Below are 16,827 nucleotides of genomic sequence, written 5' to 3'. Positions count from 1 at the left end.
GTTCTATCAAGATTTGTAGGTAAGCTCATCTACAGGATTAATAGTACTTCTAATTCCATCTGCATGCTCCTCCGCATTACACGGGTCTTTAGCGATCTGCAGCAACAGCGTTAATTGATTCTACCATGCTCTTTGTTGTCTCTTTGAGAGTTTCAGTTTTCTTCCTCCATTCCTCATCATTGCAGTTTCGAAGTCTGTCATCAAAAAGCTTTAACTGTTCTATCAAGATTTGTAGGTAAGCATCAGCCTCTGTAAGTTTCTTATCAAAGTTTTGGACACTAGGAACAAATCCTGAATCAAACCCCCAGGGGGCGGCGGGAAGGAGGCAGGGAGAGAACGAATAATATTCGTGCCCGAGGCCAGCAAGCAGCAGGGTCCCTGAGGACTCAGGGGTGGGAGCCGGCCCCTCCCTCTCCCAGGCCCTCCGGGTCTAATTACTCTGCAAGTAGCCATCAAGAAAGCCATTCGCCAAGGCCCCTGCCCTCTGTGCCTCCAGGGGAGGGAGCCGAGGGCCGCTTCCGAGCACCCCCTCTTCTCCACAGTCTGCCGGATCACCGGACTGCTTCAGAGTCGGTCCGGTCCGGTTCAGCCGGTCCCCCACGACAGCCCCTCGCCCCCTCTGTAAACTAATTTTTGAATGTTTTTTTCCCCCTTAAAAGTGTTTAATAGTTGATTCTGATTTCCTATTAATTATTGGATAAATATTTATTATTTTAATTAAGTCATTAGCTTATTTAATAGATTATTATTAGAAAGAACAAATTTTCTAAAAATACTGTTTTTAAAATTAATACCAACAGAAAATGAAAATTTCCTCTTAGTTTCTATATGTTTATTACTATTTTCCACTCCCAAAATGAGTCAGAGAAATCCAATTTTTATGTAAGTCTATCAGTTAGATATTTTCAGCCTCTTAAAATATTCTGGAATTCCTGTAATTTGACTTTCAGTTGTGTCATTGAATATTTTTTATTGGCTGTACTTTAAATCTGATTCTTCTACTTGGATTTTCCATTATTGACCAGGTCTATCTTTAAGAATCTGTATTACTTTGAAAGCTATTTACATGCCACACTGTAAATATAAGAGTCAGTTATCTTTATTGGCTTAAGACATTTCTTCTGTGTTCCCCTCAATATTACACTGAAGTTATACAATGACAGTGATTTGTATTTTTATTATCCATAATTGGTAACAGAAGTGTTCTTCGATGACCAGTACTGGTACTATTTTTGAAATGCCAGTGATAAACTTTCTATTTGTTGATAGGCTGGCTGCTTACCAACAGTCTCCTCCCTTTACACACATTCTTTATGCTTTGTTTTAAGATCTTGGTTCTCTCATTTTTTTACTTTGTAAGTTGCTCTTAATATGTCATTTAACCTGTTTCAGTCTTGTAAAAATATGCCTGTTAGGTTGGGTACACAAAGGGCAATTTTCTTGGGGCCTGCATTATCCCAGGCAGTGTCCCTGGTTTCATGCCATTCTGTGAAGAAACATCCAAGTGAAAAACGTTCTTGTTAGTGTTACGAGAGCTAGACTTTAGATAGTTACTAAAGCAAGATTTTGATTCCAGCCTTGAAGAAATCCTGTGTATAGCAGATTTACTTTTATATACACAGGGGTACTGTGTGTGTGTGTGTGTGTGTGTGTGTGTGTGTGTGTGTGTGTGTGTGTGTGTGTGTGTATGTGTGTGTGTATTTTTTCATTGGTGTGGGTCACTGTGTTTCAGCATGTTATTTGTAACCTGATTTCCTGTGATATTTTCATAGCTTGTCTTTGACATATACTAGCTAGCAAGATTTTGATGACCTTTATTTTCTGTAGTTTATCTTCTGAAAACGGTGGATATATATATTCCTTTTTCTAAGGAACCCTACCTGCTACCTCAAAGATAAAGTTTGTATTGTGCTTGCCTGAGTTGTAAATAAGAACCACTTGACTTTTATTTTTTCTTCCAAAGCATAATAACATTTTATTTTATTTTTAATTTTTATTTTACACTGGAGTATAGTTGATTAACGATGTTGTGTTAGTTTCAGGTGTACAGCAAAGTGATTCAGTTATACATGTATCTATTCTTTTTCAAATTCTTTTCCCATTTAGGTTTTTACAGAATATTTGGCAGAGTTCTCTGTGCTATACAGTAGGTTCTTGTTGGTTATCTATTAGAACCACTTGACTTTTAAAAGCCACATTTAATATATATTACATCATAGTTTATTGATTACATTTGATCATCAAAATCTCTTGCGTGAAAGAAGGTTCCCTTTCTCTTTCCCTAGAGGGCTATTTCATACCTTTCTCTTCAAATTTGTAACATCACTCTCAGCTGATAACCTTGCTTCTTCCTATTTTACAAAGAAAAGGCAAAAATAATTGAAGGAATGAGCAGGGAACTTCCAAAGACTCTGACCACTATAAAAATCTACCTACTTCCAACTGTTCCCACATTGAGAAATATGCTAAAAAGAAGTAAAGCATTTATATAATATTATTCTGCTTTTCCATCTATTACCGTAAATGTAGTATCCCCTTTTCTAACGTTTGAACAATTTCTCATCATCCCCCTTTTAATTACTTAAGGATATCACTTCACTATTTCTTCTCTCTCTTGATTACATTATCGACTTTTTTGTTTTGTGCTGGATCATTCTTGTCAGTGTACAGATATGCTGCTAGTTCTCTAGTCTTAAAGAATCAAAAATCTCCTCTTGACGCCGTTTTCCCTACCAATTCTACTCCCTTTCTTTTGTTCCCTTTTGCATCAAACTCCAAACTCTTCCATACCCACCATCTCTATTCTCTTTTCCCAGTCTCTTAAATCTACTTTTATCAGACTTCAGCTAACAAAAACTGATCCTATTACTAGTGACTTCCATGTTACTGAATCCAGTGGTCAGTTCTTTGTCTCCATTCTACTTGATCTCTTGGCAGTATTTGTCATCATTTACTTTCTCCTGCTGGATATGCTTTCTTAACTTGGCTTTACGGGTACCTCTCGTTCTTGCTTTTCCTACTCAGTCACCTTTGCTGGCTACTTCTCTTCTTTTAGAATGTTGGAGGGTCTCAGGGGTCCATCTTTAGAACTCTTCTCTTTCTACATTTATAGTTCTAGAGTAATTAGAATTTAAGAATTTTTCCCCCCACACTGTAGCTTATTTCTTAGAAATTGTTGATTATAGAAGAGAAAATAAAATACTGCTATTTAAAAACTATCTTTTGGACTTTCTTGACCCCATCTTAAGGTTTGCCGTGAGAACCGTGGACCTTTGGGGGAGTGACCATCTAGTGGCAAGGGTTGGAGAGGTGGATAAGGCTGTTTTATTTAAAGATCATTGTGATATAATGTAGTTACTCTTAGGGCATGATAGAAAATGGATATTGTATTTCCTTATCTCATAAACCTTAAAGGGATTTTTAAAAGGAATTTTATATAAACTTGTGTAATGTGTTGGCATTATTTTCTGTAACCTCAAGCATGTCCATATAGATACCTGCAAAGGATGAAATTTAAGAAGGAATGTTATGAAAAGATTCTATATCAGATCAAATTTTAGAGCCACTGTTAAAAACATAAAAGTAAACATGCTGGATGCATAAAATTTGAGAAATACGGTAAAAAAATGAATTAAAACACCTGTCATACCACTGCCTAAATGCAGTTTATATTTTCAAATATTGTCTTCAGTCTAGTCTTGTGCAGTTTAAAAATCATTCTATGATCATATAATGTCCTTCATTTTGTGAAAACGTCCATGTTTTCACAAATTTTTTTTTTATGAACATTATGTTTAGGGATTGTACTAAATATATCCCATCTCATGGGTTCCTTTGTTTTGAACATTAGGGTTTTGATTATTTTAATTTACATTTACATTTATTTTTATTTTTTGTTTTTGTGGATAAAGCTGCAGTGAGCATCCTCTGCATCATTTTTTTTTCTGTTTTAGGATTACTTCCTTAGGATAGATTGCCAGAAGTGGAGTGACTGGGTCAGAGGGTATGAACTTATGAATGTTTTTTCTTGTCTTTTTTTGAAATAAAATGTTTTATTTATTTGATGTCTAGTTGATTTATATTCATTATGAAAAATGAAAATCATAGTGATTATATTTGGTAACTGTCAGAAAACTGTGTCTAAAGGCAAGGTTCTCTGATCAGAAAAGTTTGGGAAATTCCTAAAGTTCAAAAAAAGCCTTTTAATCTTGGTTTATCTCAGCATTTCCTGAACTTAACTGAGCATTGCATAGGTTTTTTTGTGATACACTTCTTAACATTTTGTGGAAGTTTGACAAAGGGTATAGTTTATGCGGTACTGATCTAAAATTTAAAAATGTTTTATTGCTTAGATTGTGTTTTATTGGTCAAAGCAACTAAACTATAAACCTTTGTTCTAAAATTATTTTTAAAAGGAGATTAAAATAAAGCTGTTTACTATATGATTTTTGTGTATGTCTTTATAAAGTCTCATACTTTTATAATTTAAACTTTCTATACTGACTCCAAAAGAACATTTTAATGTCTCCATGGCATCAAATACTTTTTACAATCTTTAATGAAATTTGGAATATAGACATATAACATAAAAGTAGAAGATAATGTAGATTGTACAAACCTTTTTTCCCTCCCTCCATTTTTCTCTACAGAATGTGAAAACCTTTGCATCTTCTGATAGTCTAGCCAAGGTCCAAGAAGTAGCAAGCTGGCTTTTGGAAATGAATCAGGAACTGCTCTCTGTGGGCAGCAAAAGACGACGAACTGGAGGCTCTCTGAGAGGTAACCCTTCCTCAAGCCAGGCAGATGAGGAGCAGATGAACCGCGTGGTGGAGGAGGGACAGCGGCAGCAGCTGAGACAACAGGAGGAGGAGCACCCTGCAAGGAATGGTGAAGTCGCTGGCGCGGAACCTAGACCTGGGCGCCAGAGTGATTCCCAGCAAGGACAACTGGAAGAAAACAATAACCGGTTTATTTCAGTAGATGAGGACGCCTCGGGAAACCAAGAGGAACAAGAGGAAGACGAAGAACATGCTGGTGAACAAGATGAGGAGGATGAAGAGGAAGAGGAAATGGACCAGGAGAGTGATGATTTTGATCAGTCTGATGACAGCAGCAGAGAAGATGAACATACACATAGTAACAGTGTCACAAACTCTAGTAGTGTCGCGGACCTGCCTATTCACCACCTCTCCTCCCCGTTCTATACAAAGACAACAAAAGTGAGTACATTTAGTCTGCTCTTCACCTGAGAAATGTTACATACCCGGATTAATTGTAATGAAACTTTCCTCACAGTCTTTGTAGTACTGCAAAATTAATCTTCAGATGTGTAGTAATAAAAGGAACTAATTTTTGTTTTACAGAAAGTATTAGAAATAGAAATACTGATAATGGGACAATGTTATTACACATGGAGAGAGAGGGTATTTGATCCTATTACTATGAAAAATCATTGATACCAAATTTCTTTATCAGTTTTGTCACTGGGACAGGGGTTAGTAGGTTGCGTGTAGTGGAGAGGGTCAGAGTGAAACATGGTTTGTGTAGATCAAGTAGTGAAGGCTCTTTTCTTATTTACCAAGTGCAGCTGGTCTGGTGGGCTGTGTATTCACAGGTGTTACTCCAAGGCACTAGTTACTGGAAGTTACCTCATAATTAGTTTTCTTATTATGATGAATAAGATATATCCTTTGTAAATAGTTTTCTCTTTGTTATGTAAACAAGGTAAAATTACAGTCTGAATATTAGTATTTGGTTGTTGGTGAAATCTGAGTAGGTATTTTTAAAAGTTAAAATGCTAGACGCCGACATTTTTAAGATTATGAAACATTTTTCCTACATTATAAAACAACAAGAATGTATGGTGCTGTCTTCACTGCTTGTTTTCTTCTGGTTATTTTATTAAAATTAAAACATTTAGGAACCCCAGAGGAATTGGTGTTTTTTTCCCGATTCCATTTTAGTGGACCACTCCATTTGCTTCTCCAGGCAATTTGAATACTAAGTATAGGATAACCACACCGTTTTGGTTGGTATTTGACTGTGAGAAATAGGAGGTGATATGAAGATGCACTTAGATTCCCAACTTTCACTCAAGTTACTGCCACTACTTCCCTTGCTTGCAGTTTTCCTTTCCCTTTGTTCCTGGGAGACGGCTCTGTTGGATCTGCCTCCTTATCTCATTTAGCTGGTGGTAGCCCATGGAACTAGCCATAGCCATGTTTTAAAAGGTGGACAGTTAGACTGTTGTCTAAGCTAGAGGAATCCTGTCAATTCAGGGACTTGGTGACTAATCTAGTGCTGAGAGACAATTCCATTTTATACAGTCCTTGGAGGCTGTGCCAGAGTTAAGGACTGGATACACTGTCACTATCACACACTGTCATTGCTTCCCAGAATTGTCCTTGCTGGATAGGCGGGGAGCTGCTGTCTGAGGTGGAAGCGGGAAGTGTTTGAGTAAATATGGAATTGCCAGTGCTAATTCTGTGGGGTGGCATGTGGGCTTCTTTCCTCAAAACATTCCTGGAAATATCACTTAAAATTGCGGTCATAACAAGGGGCAGGGATTGTGGAGAGAAAGAGGAAGCATTTCTCACTACCCAGTCTTTCTATTGTATTCCCTTTCCCCCATCAAATTACAGTCAAAATGAAATTATATAGTGTGTGGGCTTTGCTTCAAAATAATGCCGAAGGGGAGAATAGGAAGGAGGGTATAGATTGGCCATGAGTTGCTAATTGTTGAAGCCGGGTTATAGGGACGTGGGGGTTCGTGGGTATTCTATGTAGTTTTCCAAGTATGTTTAAAGTTTTCCATAATAAAAAAAAATTAAGTTGTAAAGAATATGAACATACACACACACACACACACAAAGTTGGAAATAAGTTTTCTTTACATACCTTGGTCTTGTTCACTAGCTCCTCAGTCATCTAAGTGCTGACTTCTCTTCTGCATTGAATTTTATTTTCTCTGTATTTTGGTGTTATTGAAATTACAGGAAATTCAATAAGGACATCATGTTCATTTCACTGGAGTTAGAATTTATCTTAATCAATATTTTAGGCAGTGTTGTTAAGTAATGGTATATATAAAGAGGAGAGAAAGTAAAAAGTATTATACTCAGAATGAATGAGGTATGTAGCATAACTTCTATCCTTTGTTTCCCTTCAGGCTTCTTCGCTCATAGATCTTTATCTTTGCATGCTTTCTGGTTCTTTATCATTTAAAAATTAGATAAAAATCATGAATATCCATGTAGAGTAGACTGTGAGTTAAACAATTCTTTGGAAAGGAGCATTTTAACTCAAATAATATCTTACTTATTTTAGACATTAAAATAAATAATGGCTGAGGTAGTTTATCCTCTTATTTGCTTACTTTTAAATTTTACAGTGAATCATTTATTTAGCCCATAAACAACACACAGACAGATTTAACATCATCCTCTTTAACTTGGACCTGCAATAAAATAGCTTAGACACTCGGTTTAATAGTTGCATTGCTGTATCAGTTTTGCTTCGGCTGTGAACCTTAAACTCTTTCTAAAACATGTTTATCCCTAATTTCCCTAGCCTGTCTGCAAGTTTAGATTTTATTTAATTGGTTTTATTTATTTATTTATTTATTTTTTGCGGTACGCGGGCCTCTCACTGTTGTGGCCTCTCCTGTTGCGGAGCACAGGCATCAGACGCGCAGACCCAGCGGCCATGGCTCACGGGCCCAGCCGCTCCGCGGCATGTGGTATCTTCCCGGACCGGGGCACGAACCCGCGTCCCCTGCCTCGGCAGGCGGACTCTCAACCACTGCGCCACCAGGGAAGCCCTATTTAATTGGTTTGATCTAAGGAGGAAGTGGCTTCAAGTGGTGGATTTCATCCCTTTTACCATCCCTGTCTCAAGGTGTTGAAGTGGTGCTTTGCATCTCAGCCGGATGGCTCTAACACAACCAATGGCAAAGCTCAAACCTTTTATAGTGCAGTTCGCCCAGCTCATATACCTGATCTCTTGATTTCTCTCCCTCAAGGTTACTATCTCAAAAGAGGAAATTTATATCTCTCCTATTTTTTTCTGAGGATTCAGTTCGAGGAATAGGGATTTAGTATTTAATTGCATTATCTTATTTAAGAAAGAAGTTCAATCAAAACTAAGGCTTTCAGAACGGTGCAAAGCTATCAATGAATTCTGCTGCATTTTAAAAAACTGGAAAGACAGCTAGATGAAATGTATCATTTCCCTAAAGGAGAAGTCATTATAGCGTTCAGTAGGAAAATTTCCAGTATACAGATTTGACGGGTGCTTTATATTTCCCTTCTCTTCAAGATGAAACCATAAACAGAACTTTTAGATATGTCTTATACAGATTAGCTACCTCCTTAAAAACAAACATACTGAATTTAAGTCTGTTTCCCCTAGTGACTCTTGAGTTGTGAATACAATTATTGTGTTGTACATACAAGGCCACAGGAGTGGACTGAGTACTAACAGCAGCAGAGCTAGATGTGTTCATGTGTTTGTGTGAGTGTGTGTGTGTGTGTGTGTAAAATGCACTTTTGATATGCTATTTATCTTGAGGTCATTTGCCTTGATAAATACAGCAAGAAGAATATAAAAGCTATTTGATTGCCAAGGCAGAGATGCCCTTCTAAAAAGTAGGATGTCAATATGAGATTGGCTCGTTTTCCTTTTTGTTCATTCTTGAAACGCTTCTTCAGGATCATTCCCAACAACATTTTATTTTTTCAAAATCACCTAGTACTGTGTTACTTCAAAAGAAAATGTCAGTCACCCATGTGTATAAATCTTTTAACTACAGTAAACCAGGGGAAAGCTCACTGTTTCAAAATTACTTTATTTTGGAGCAGCTCTAAATTATTGATTATTATAAACTGAAGACACTTTAAACTCTCGATCATTATAAACATAAGACACTTCTACAGGTATTACCCTAAGCCACAATTTCTTTTAAATCCTCTTAAACTATAACTTTTGAGAAGAGTAGAAGTATAATGATTATTTTTAAAATCCCATTTTTTAATGTTAATATGGGATTAGCCTTCTACAGTCTTACCCAGCATACCTTTCAAATGTTTTTTTGTTTTTTTTGTTTGTTTGTTTGTTTTTGGGCAGTTTCTTAAACATACCCTTTGGACTGCTAGACTTATTTGGCATACCTGAACATGCTATATATGCAAATATGATATTAATGAGAAAAACCATTTTTGGTCCTTCATTGTATTGGTCATTTCTTTGAAAGCATATTGGAAACTATCAAAACTCTTAGGACAATCTTTTTTCCCCCTAGTCACCAAAGATTTATTCTAATGGGAGCCTATGGCAATAATATAAATTAGAAATTCCAGACTTTCTTAATGTTAAGAGTCAAGGACAGTGGCAGTCAAGAATTGGTGCTTATTAAGTCCATACTGTTTGCAAGTTCCTAGGAACTTGCAAACAAACTTAAGTAAGCAGAGCTTGCAGAGAGGCCAACACCCCAAAATTTCACTGTAAGTGGCAAGAGATTTTAAGACAGATCTGCCTAATTTCAGAAAAACCCTTTCTTTCCATGTACTATGCTGCCCCCTATGGTAGAGTTTGGCAAACATTACTAAACAAGATTTTCAGCAGAATTACAAGTCTCTAGGTTCTAGGCTCTGGAGTATGGTGGTTTTCTAATACCGTATCACATTTGAAATCAACAGAGCTATCCTTTAGAAAGTACAGATTGCTTAGTTAAATGCTTTTCTTTGTGATATTTAACAAGTACTGAAGTTATGAGGGCTCAGGGCTAAAGTTATAACAGGAAGAAGTGACAATGAAATTTGAGACTGGATAACAGATATCAGTTCTCTCTAGATTCCATCAAATGTGCTTCTTAATTAGTGGTTGTGTGCCAGCTATTTCTGTAAGTTTGGTTAGTCTGCCTGCAAATTCGAAATTCAACTTGCTTCCCGGGATAGAAATGCCCATCTCTTCAGTTTTAACTCCCTGTGTCAACAGTCTTTTATATATATATATATATATATATATATATATATATATATATTTTTTTTTTTTTTTTAATCTTGTTTCCTGTAGAGATGCCCAGCCCATACTAAAGACTTCTTTTCCATGTTTAATGTAGAGTATCAACTCATTTTCTACTAAAATGAAAAGCAAATGAGATTACCATCAGGCCAGATCTCGTATCCTCCTGATCTTTTCATGAAGAGAACCATGTTTGAGCACCAATTTCTGCTTCTTCCATGTCTATCGTAGTGCCTTTTATTTGTTCTCACATAACTTCATTCCTTATCTCAAATTAATATATCTTTTTTGTCATCCTGATTGTTAGATTTCTCCTGGTAACTAAGCTTTTTTTTTAGCTGCGCCGCATGGCACGTGGGATCTTAGTTCCCCATCCAGGGATCAAACCCGCACCCCCTGCAGTGAAAGTGCAGAGTCTTAACCACTGGACTGCCAGGGAAGTCCCTAAGCAGTTTTTTTTTTAAATCCTTTTTCCCTCAAATAAGAAATAAGTGTTTAGTAAAAATATGTATATATTCAAAGAAGCAGTATGTTAGTGTATAAGAGGCCTGAGACTTTCTTGTCTCTAGATTCAAAACAATAGAGGAACTAGGGACAAGGATCACTAACCAGTCAGGGGATCAAAATTACAGTTTTGTTTCTAGTCCGGCATCTTTCAGCTACTCCCTTGAGCCAGACCTACGGGCAGACTTTGTAGGACAATGTGGGTAACAACTGAAATCAAATAGGGTTCTAAATTCTGCTTTATTTAGGTAGAGTTCTAGAGAGCGATGGCCATGTCACGAAGTCCCTGGCCTTGTCTTGTTCTTGTAAGACAAAGAACCAAAGTTTAAATTCTGTTAGGTGGAGAGAGGTCCAGAGAGCAGTCATCTTGAATAACATCCACTAAGAAACATAGCCCAACACATAGCCATGCCTCCTGCATTTGTGAAGGAGGACAGACTGGAAATATTCACTCAGCCCAGTTTAACCCAATTTTAAACGTGTGGAGAGGGTGGAAGCGGAGGGAAGGGGATACACTGGAGGAGATGGGTTTCCCCTAACTTAGTAGAGTGAAAAGAGCTTTTCAGACTTGAACTTGAATTCTGATTTTGCTGCTCATTATATGGCCATAAATATGTAATCTCATTGAACTGTTTCCTTATCTGTAAAATAAGACTATAATACCTACTTCACAGGGTTTTTGTAAGGATTGAGTAAAATAATTTATGTAAAGCAAGTAGTGTAGTGCCTGGGACACGCAAGTAGTTTGCAGATGTAAGCCTGCGACCTCATTTTGTCTGTCTCTTATCCGTCATCCCTAATCTCACAGAACACACTTCATTCCCCACAGAAGATATCAGTCTATGTACTTTTTATGACCTTTAGTGTTCAGTCATCATATCACCCTCTAGTGGAAAAAGTTATTAATAGAGAAATAAATACTTTTAAAAGGATGCTCAGGAGGAGTGGGAGCATACTATCATAAGCTGGGCTGATCGCTAATAAGAATAGAACAAATTTCCAAGGGGATGCTTTTCACAGATCTTCCTAGTTGATAGGTAGGCATCATTTCCTTCTATTAGAATTTGTCAGTTTCTCTAAATTTTCTTCTTTAAAACATCTGTATACTTTAAATGCTTTGTGAATTTTACAACTGGATGCCAAAATGAACTTTAGTTTATGGTCAATTTCTAATTAATTCCTGTTAGTGCAGTTTTAAAAATACTTATTAACATTATTTTAAACCGTAATAGCTCTCAATGTTGGTCATGTTTAAATCTGTTATACTGTTCACTGCAAATAATTAATTAATTATGGATTTTAATTATAGACCAAAACAAATCTTCCCACAGAATGGAGAATTTAAAAAATTTTTAATAGTGTTCCATTGATTTGTACTTTATGCAGATGATAACCTTCTCTGAAGTATCCACAAATACCAAAAATAGTTATACTCAAAATGTTCCTGAGGCAGATTGTTTCATATGTATATAATTAAAATGAACTGAGGTTTATTAATGTTGTTTTTGTTGGTGATAAGGAAGAGGCTATGAAAAGGATAGAGGGGTTCTGTTTTTACTTTGGTAGGTAACTCCAAAATTAAGTCTCAAGGGCCCATCATTCACCCAGGCCTCAGTCCTGCATTTCTACCTATCTCTTGGGCATTGTCACCTGAGTGGTCCACTGAAAGCTAAAACTTACTACTGTATGTACTTCTTCCTACCAGTTTTTAATTTTCTTCTTTAGATTTTCTAGTCTCTTAATATCCTAGTCTTCTGTTCATTTGGTGAAAAAATGGTTTGACTTTTTCTTATCGTCTATAAGTCTGTGGGTTTGCTGAAGAGTTTAACACATATGAACACTTGATCTTCCTTTTTCTTACCCCCAGGCACTTGTAAGATAAAAATTGAAGAGTCATGTTTAAAAATCTTAAGAGCATCTTTGCTTAATGTTTCTGTTTGCACCAGGCTATAATGCCATGTCCTTGACAATGTGTTGCCAGTATGAATTATTGGATGAATTTTTAAAAATGAATTTTTGTTCTGTATGGATCAGTAGCCTCAATTTTAAGTATCTGGTGCTCCATTTCCCACTGATGAAGCCAAATCCATGGGTGGACACTTGAAGTTTTTCACAATCTTACCAATTTTTTTCTACCTGATTTCGTCTCCCTTTCTCCCCTTGCTTTCAATAAACTCTAGCCAGATCCTTCAAATTCCAGGCCAAATTCCATCTCTATCTTTACACCTTCCTAGAATTAGAAAATTCACTTCCTTGAACCCGTTGTTGGTTCTCTATGTTACAGTTCATTTGGTGTTAACCTTGTGACTCTTGCAGTAAGTTTTGTCTTGAGTTGACATTTAATTCTTTTATTTTTGGAACAGTAGAAATTTGATGTATTTGCCTCTAGTGCTAATTCAGGTTGAGAATTGAAGTTTCACAGATTGCAATGTGAGCAATTCTCATTTCACCTCTTAAGATGTACCCAAGCTAGACTATAAATTATAAATAAGCATGCCATTTAAGTTTAGTTTAAAACTCAGATATTCATTATAAAGATAGTTACATTGAGGAACATTATAATAACAATTAGCAGTTGACTCCCCGGAGGAGAAGTTAAAACCCTAGTTTAAGAACTATGTTGCTAAGATGCAGAAATCAATTGCAGGTAACTCATACAGTCATTAAAAGTCATATTTTTAAAGGAAATTTAATAACAGGAAAACCTTAAAAATACAACATTTACTAAAAATATAGAACTCAAAACTATGTATATAATATGATCCTAACTCTGAAATAAACATACAATAATCTATATATATGCATGGGAAAAGATCAGAAAGAAAGAAACCAAGTGTTAGAAATTATCTCTGAATGTGGTTGAGTTATTTCTGTTTTTTCTTATGTACTTTTCAGAATTTCCCAAGTTGTTATAACAGGCATATATTACTATTATTTATTAGGGGAAAAAACTATATCAACTAGAAACCAGTTTTTATTCTACTTACTTAGTCTTTTTAGATAACTTCCATAATGTATAGTGCTCCAGTGGAAGACTGGATAAAAAGACATCTTTCACAAGTAAGGGCATTATATAATGACCTCTTCATGAAAATGCAGCTGAATATAGTGGGAAAAAAGCAATGAAATCTTTAAGAGTTCTTTGAATAACCAATTCTTCACCTCTCTAGGACTCAGGTGCCATGCTGGCAATTCTCTAAGGTCACCTTACCACATTATTAGAGGAGTAGTAGTTAGCATGGTGGTATCTTTCTTTGTTTTTAAGACATTTATTTAATATATGGTTTCTTCACAGTTACTTAGAGTAGCCTTGGCAGCACTTTTGGCTGTCCCTGAAACATGAATATCTTTCATTTAAACATCCTGTGAGCAATTTCAGAATCCATCTTTTAAAATATAATTCTGGGGCTTCCCTGGTGGTGCAGTGGTTGAGAGTCCGCCTGCCGATGCAGGGGACACAGGTTCGTGCCCCGGTCCAGGAAGATCCCACATGCCGCGGAGCGGCTGGGCCCATGAGCCATGGCCGCTGAGCCTGCGCGTCCGGAGCCTGTGCCCTGCAACGGGAGAGGCCACAGCAGTGAGAGGCCCGCGTACCACAAAAAAAAAAAATAAATAAAATAAAATAAAATAAAATATAATTCTGCAGTGCTTTACCAGGAAGTCACCAGTGCTTTTCCTCCCCTCCCCTGTTCCCAACGCTTCATTTCTTCAAACTGATTAATATATTTAAACTGCTTAGGTTTTCCATCCTAGTTTTAAGTCTCCTGAGATAGAATCCGAAGGGGACCTTTGAGATCACCAAGTCCAAACCTGTGCCCAGTAGCTTTATCAAGAGACTTGGGCTTGAAAATGAAGTCATCACTGGGGAATACTACAGTGTGGAGTAGCATTGTATTTTTAGACAGTTCTTTATGTGGACAGCTATTACCTTTCTTTGGTCCTTCCTCTTCCATGTAGAGCAGTAACAGCCTTTCTTACAGGAGAAGACTGCTGTCATATTCATCTATAATCTTCTCTCCAGACTTAATGCTTTCAACATGTTTTCTAGGATCACCATCCTGGTTGCCCATCTCTGGACAAATTGATCTTGAAGTGTTGTATGCTATAGTCAATGGAGGTGCTGCTCAGGTGTAGTAGAGCCAGACTATTCCCTGTTCTTACTCTGAACCTCATCAGTGCAATGGCAAGCTGCACTGATAACAATGCTACTATTACTAATAAACCACTTATTGAACACTATTTACTATGTGCTAGGACACTGCTAAATACTCTTCATATATAACCTCATTTAATCTCAACAGTCCTGTTATGTTGGTTCTGAGTTTTATCTCCATATTAGAGGTGAGAAACAAGTGAAGAGAAGTTAAGTAATTCGTCAGTGGTCAGTCATGTGGTAAGTAGTGGAGCTAGGAATTTGAACCTAGATCTCATTCTGGGTCCAAGTTGCACTTTTGTTAAAATTTGAAAATTCAGTGAAACAGTAATTCGGGGAGGAGGGGGACAGTAAATAACCCATAAAGCCAGCTAATATCTGTTTTTATCCACCCCCCAAGAGTTTCCCTATCTTAATCTCTACTCCCATGCTATATTTATTATGACTCATTTCATATTATATTAAATTTGTTTTCCTATCTCCCTCCTATTCAAGCCCCTTGATTTCTTATCTTGCCTAAGAGTACTTACCATGTGTAAGGCACCCATATACCTAATAATTTGTCACTAAATAATTAGTGGATAAATTTTTACATATTACTTGCCAGTCCTTAACCACACGGATATATATTTTGCATAGCTAGGGTCCGTGTATATACTGTTTGGCATTTCTACTGCTTCTAGCATCCATGTGCAGGTTTTTGTGTAGGCAGAAGTCTTCATCTCCTTTGGATAAATACCAGTGAGCATGATTGCTGGATAGTATGGTAAGAGTATGTTTAATTTTGTAAGAAATTGCCAAACTCTTCCAGAGTGGCTGTACCATTCAGCATTCCCACCAGCAATGAATGAGAGTTCCTGTTGCCAGCATTTGATGTTGTCAGTGTTTTGGATTTTGGCCACTCTAATAAGCATGTAGTAGTACTTCATTGTTGTTTTAATTTGAAATTCCCTAATGGCATAGGATATTCGACATCTTTTCATATGTTTACTTGCCATTTGTATATCTTCTTCTGTGAGGTGTCTGTACAGATCTTTTGCCTGTTTTTTAATCAGGTTGTTTGTTTTCTTATTGTTTAATTTTAAGAGTTCTTTATATATTTTGGATAACAGGCCTCTATCATATTGTCTCTTACAAGTATTTTCTCCTAATCAGTGGCTTGTCTTCTCATTCTCTTGACATCGTTTTTCACAGAGCAGTTTTTAATGAAGTCCAGTTATCAATTATTTCTTTCATAGATTGTACCTTTAGTGTTGTATTTAGAAAGTCTTCAGCATATCTAACATCATCTAGGTTTTCTTCTATGTTATTTTCTAGGAGTTTTATAGTTTTGTGTTTTACATTTAGGTCTATAATCTATTTTGAGTTAGTTTTTGCACATGCATGTCCAGTTGTTTCAGTACCATTTGTTGAATAGACTATCTCTGTCCCATTGTATTGCCTTTGTCAAAGATCAGTCAGTTGATTATATTTATAATGTAATGTAGGTATGTTTCTGGGCTCTTTTTTATTTTGTTACTTTTTTTTTCTGTCCACAACGTCTTTCCCCAGCATGACCTGTGGAAGTCATTGTTGGACAGCTTTCCTCTGTTGAATCACAACCCTGGTATATAGGTTAGGCAGGTAATATTAGACAGACTTGTGTGCTGAAAAGAATAGGAGGTAAGAAGGCTTATCTGCTCTCTCATGCATTAACCTCCTTGAGCCTCAGTTTCTTCATCATTAAACAGGAATAGGATACCTGACCTTATTGCAAAGGGTTGTGTGGAGTTGAAATGACATGATGAATGTGAAATGCTTTGCAAGTGTTAAAAAGCTGTGCAAACATATGTGTCATTTTTATCGTCCTTATTATCTCCATTGGTGACATGATCATAAGCAAGGCAGGGATTATCCAGTATTGCCCTTGCATATTTTTTCTTATTCATTTGCTTACTGGGTTTCTTCTTCCCCAGTTGAGACATGCATCGTTGCTCTTGTGATCAGTGAATGATTCCTTCCAACATGGTAAGAGGTGAATCTAAATGATGATAAGCTCATTATTACAAGTTTTAAGACCTACTTACTGGGCTTCCCTGGTGGCGCAATGGTTGGGAGTCCTCCTGCCAATGCAGGGGACGCGGGTTCGTGCCCCAGTCCGGGAAGATCCC

At 36.7% G+C, this 16,827-nt stretch overlaps 1 protein-coding gene across 1 annotated transcript in view; it reads left to right on the top strand.

The window, feature by feature from the left end:
- The first annotated feature begins 3,988 nt into the window (after positions 1-3,988).
- Positions 3,989-16,827, top strand: part of FBXW7 (F-box and WD repeat domain containing 7) — a 91,741-nt gene continuing 78,902 nt past the window's right edge. The window contains exons 1-2 of the mRNA XM_024126609.3: positions 3,989-4,003; positions 4,650-5,219. Of these exons, the coding sequence (XP_023982377.1) occupies positions 4,719-5,219 (501 nt within the window). The 5' untranslated portion in view covers positions 3,989-4,003; positions 4,650-4,718. The remainder of the gene's footprint in view (positions 4,004-4,649; positions 5,220-16,827) is intronic.

Source organism: Physeter macrocephalus, chromosome 7, assembly GCF_002837175.3.
Source record: "Physeter macrocephalus isolate SW-GA chromosome 7, ASM283717v5, whole genome shotgun sequence".
In the NCBI taxonomy this organism is placed as follows: domain Eukaryota; kingdom Metazoa; phylum Chordata; class Mammalia; order Artiodactyla; family Physeteridae; genus Physeter; species Physeter macrocephalus.
The sequence above is the reverse complement of the archived record's forward strand: the minus strand, read 5'-3'. Positions and strand labels throughout refer to the sequence as shown.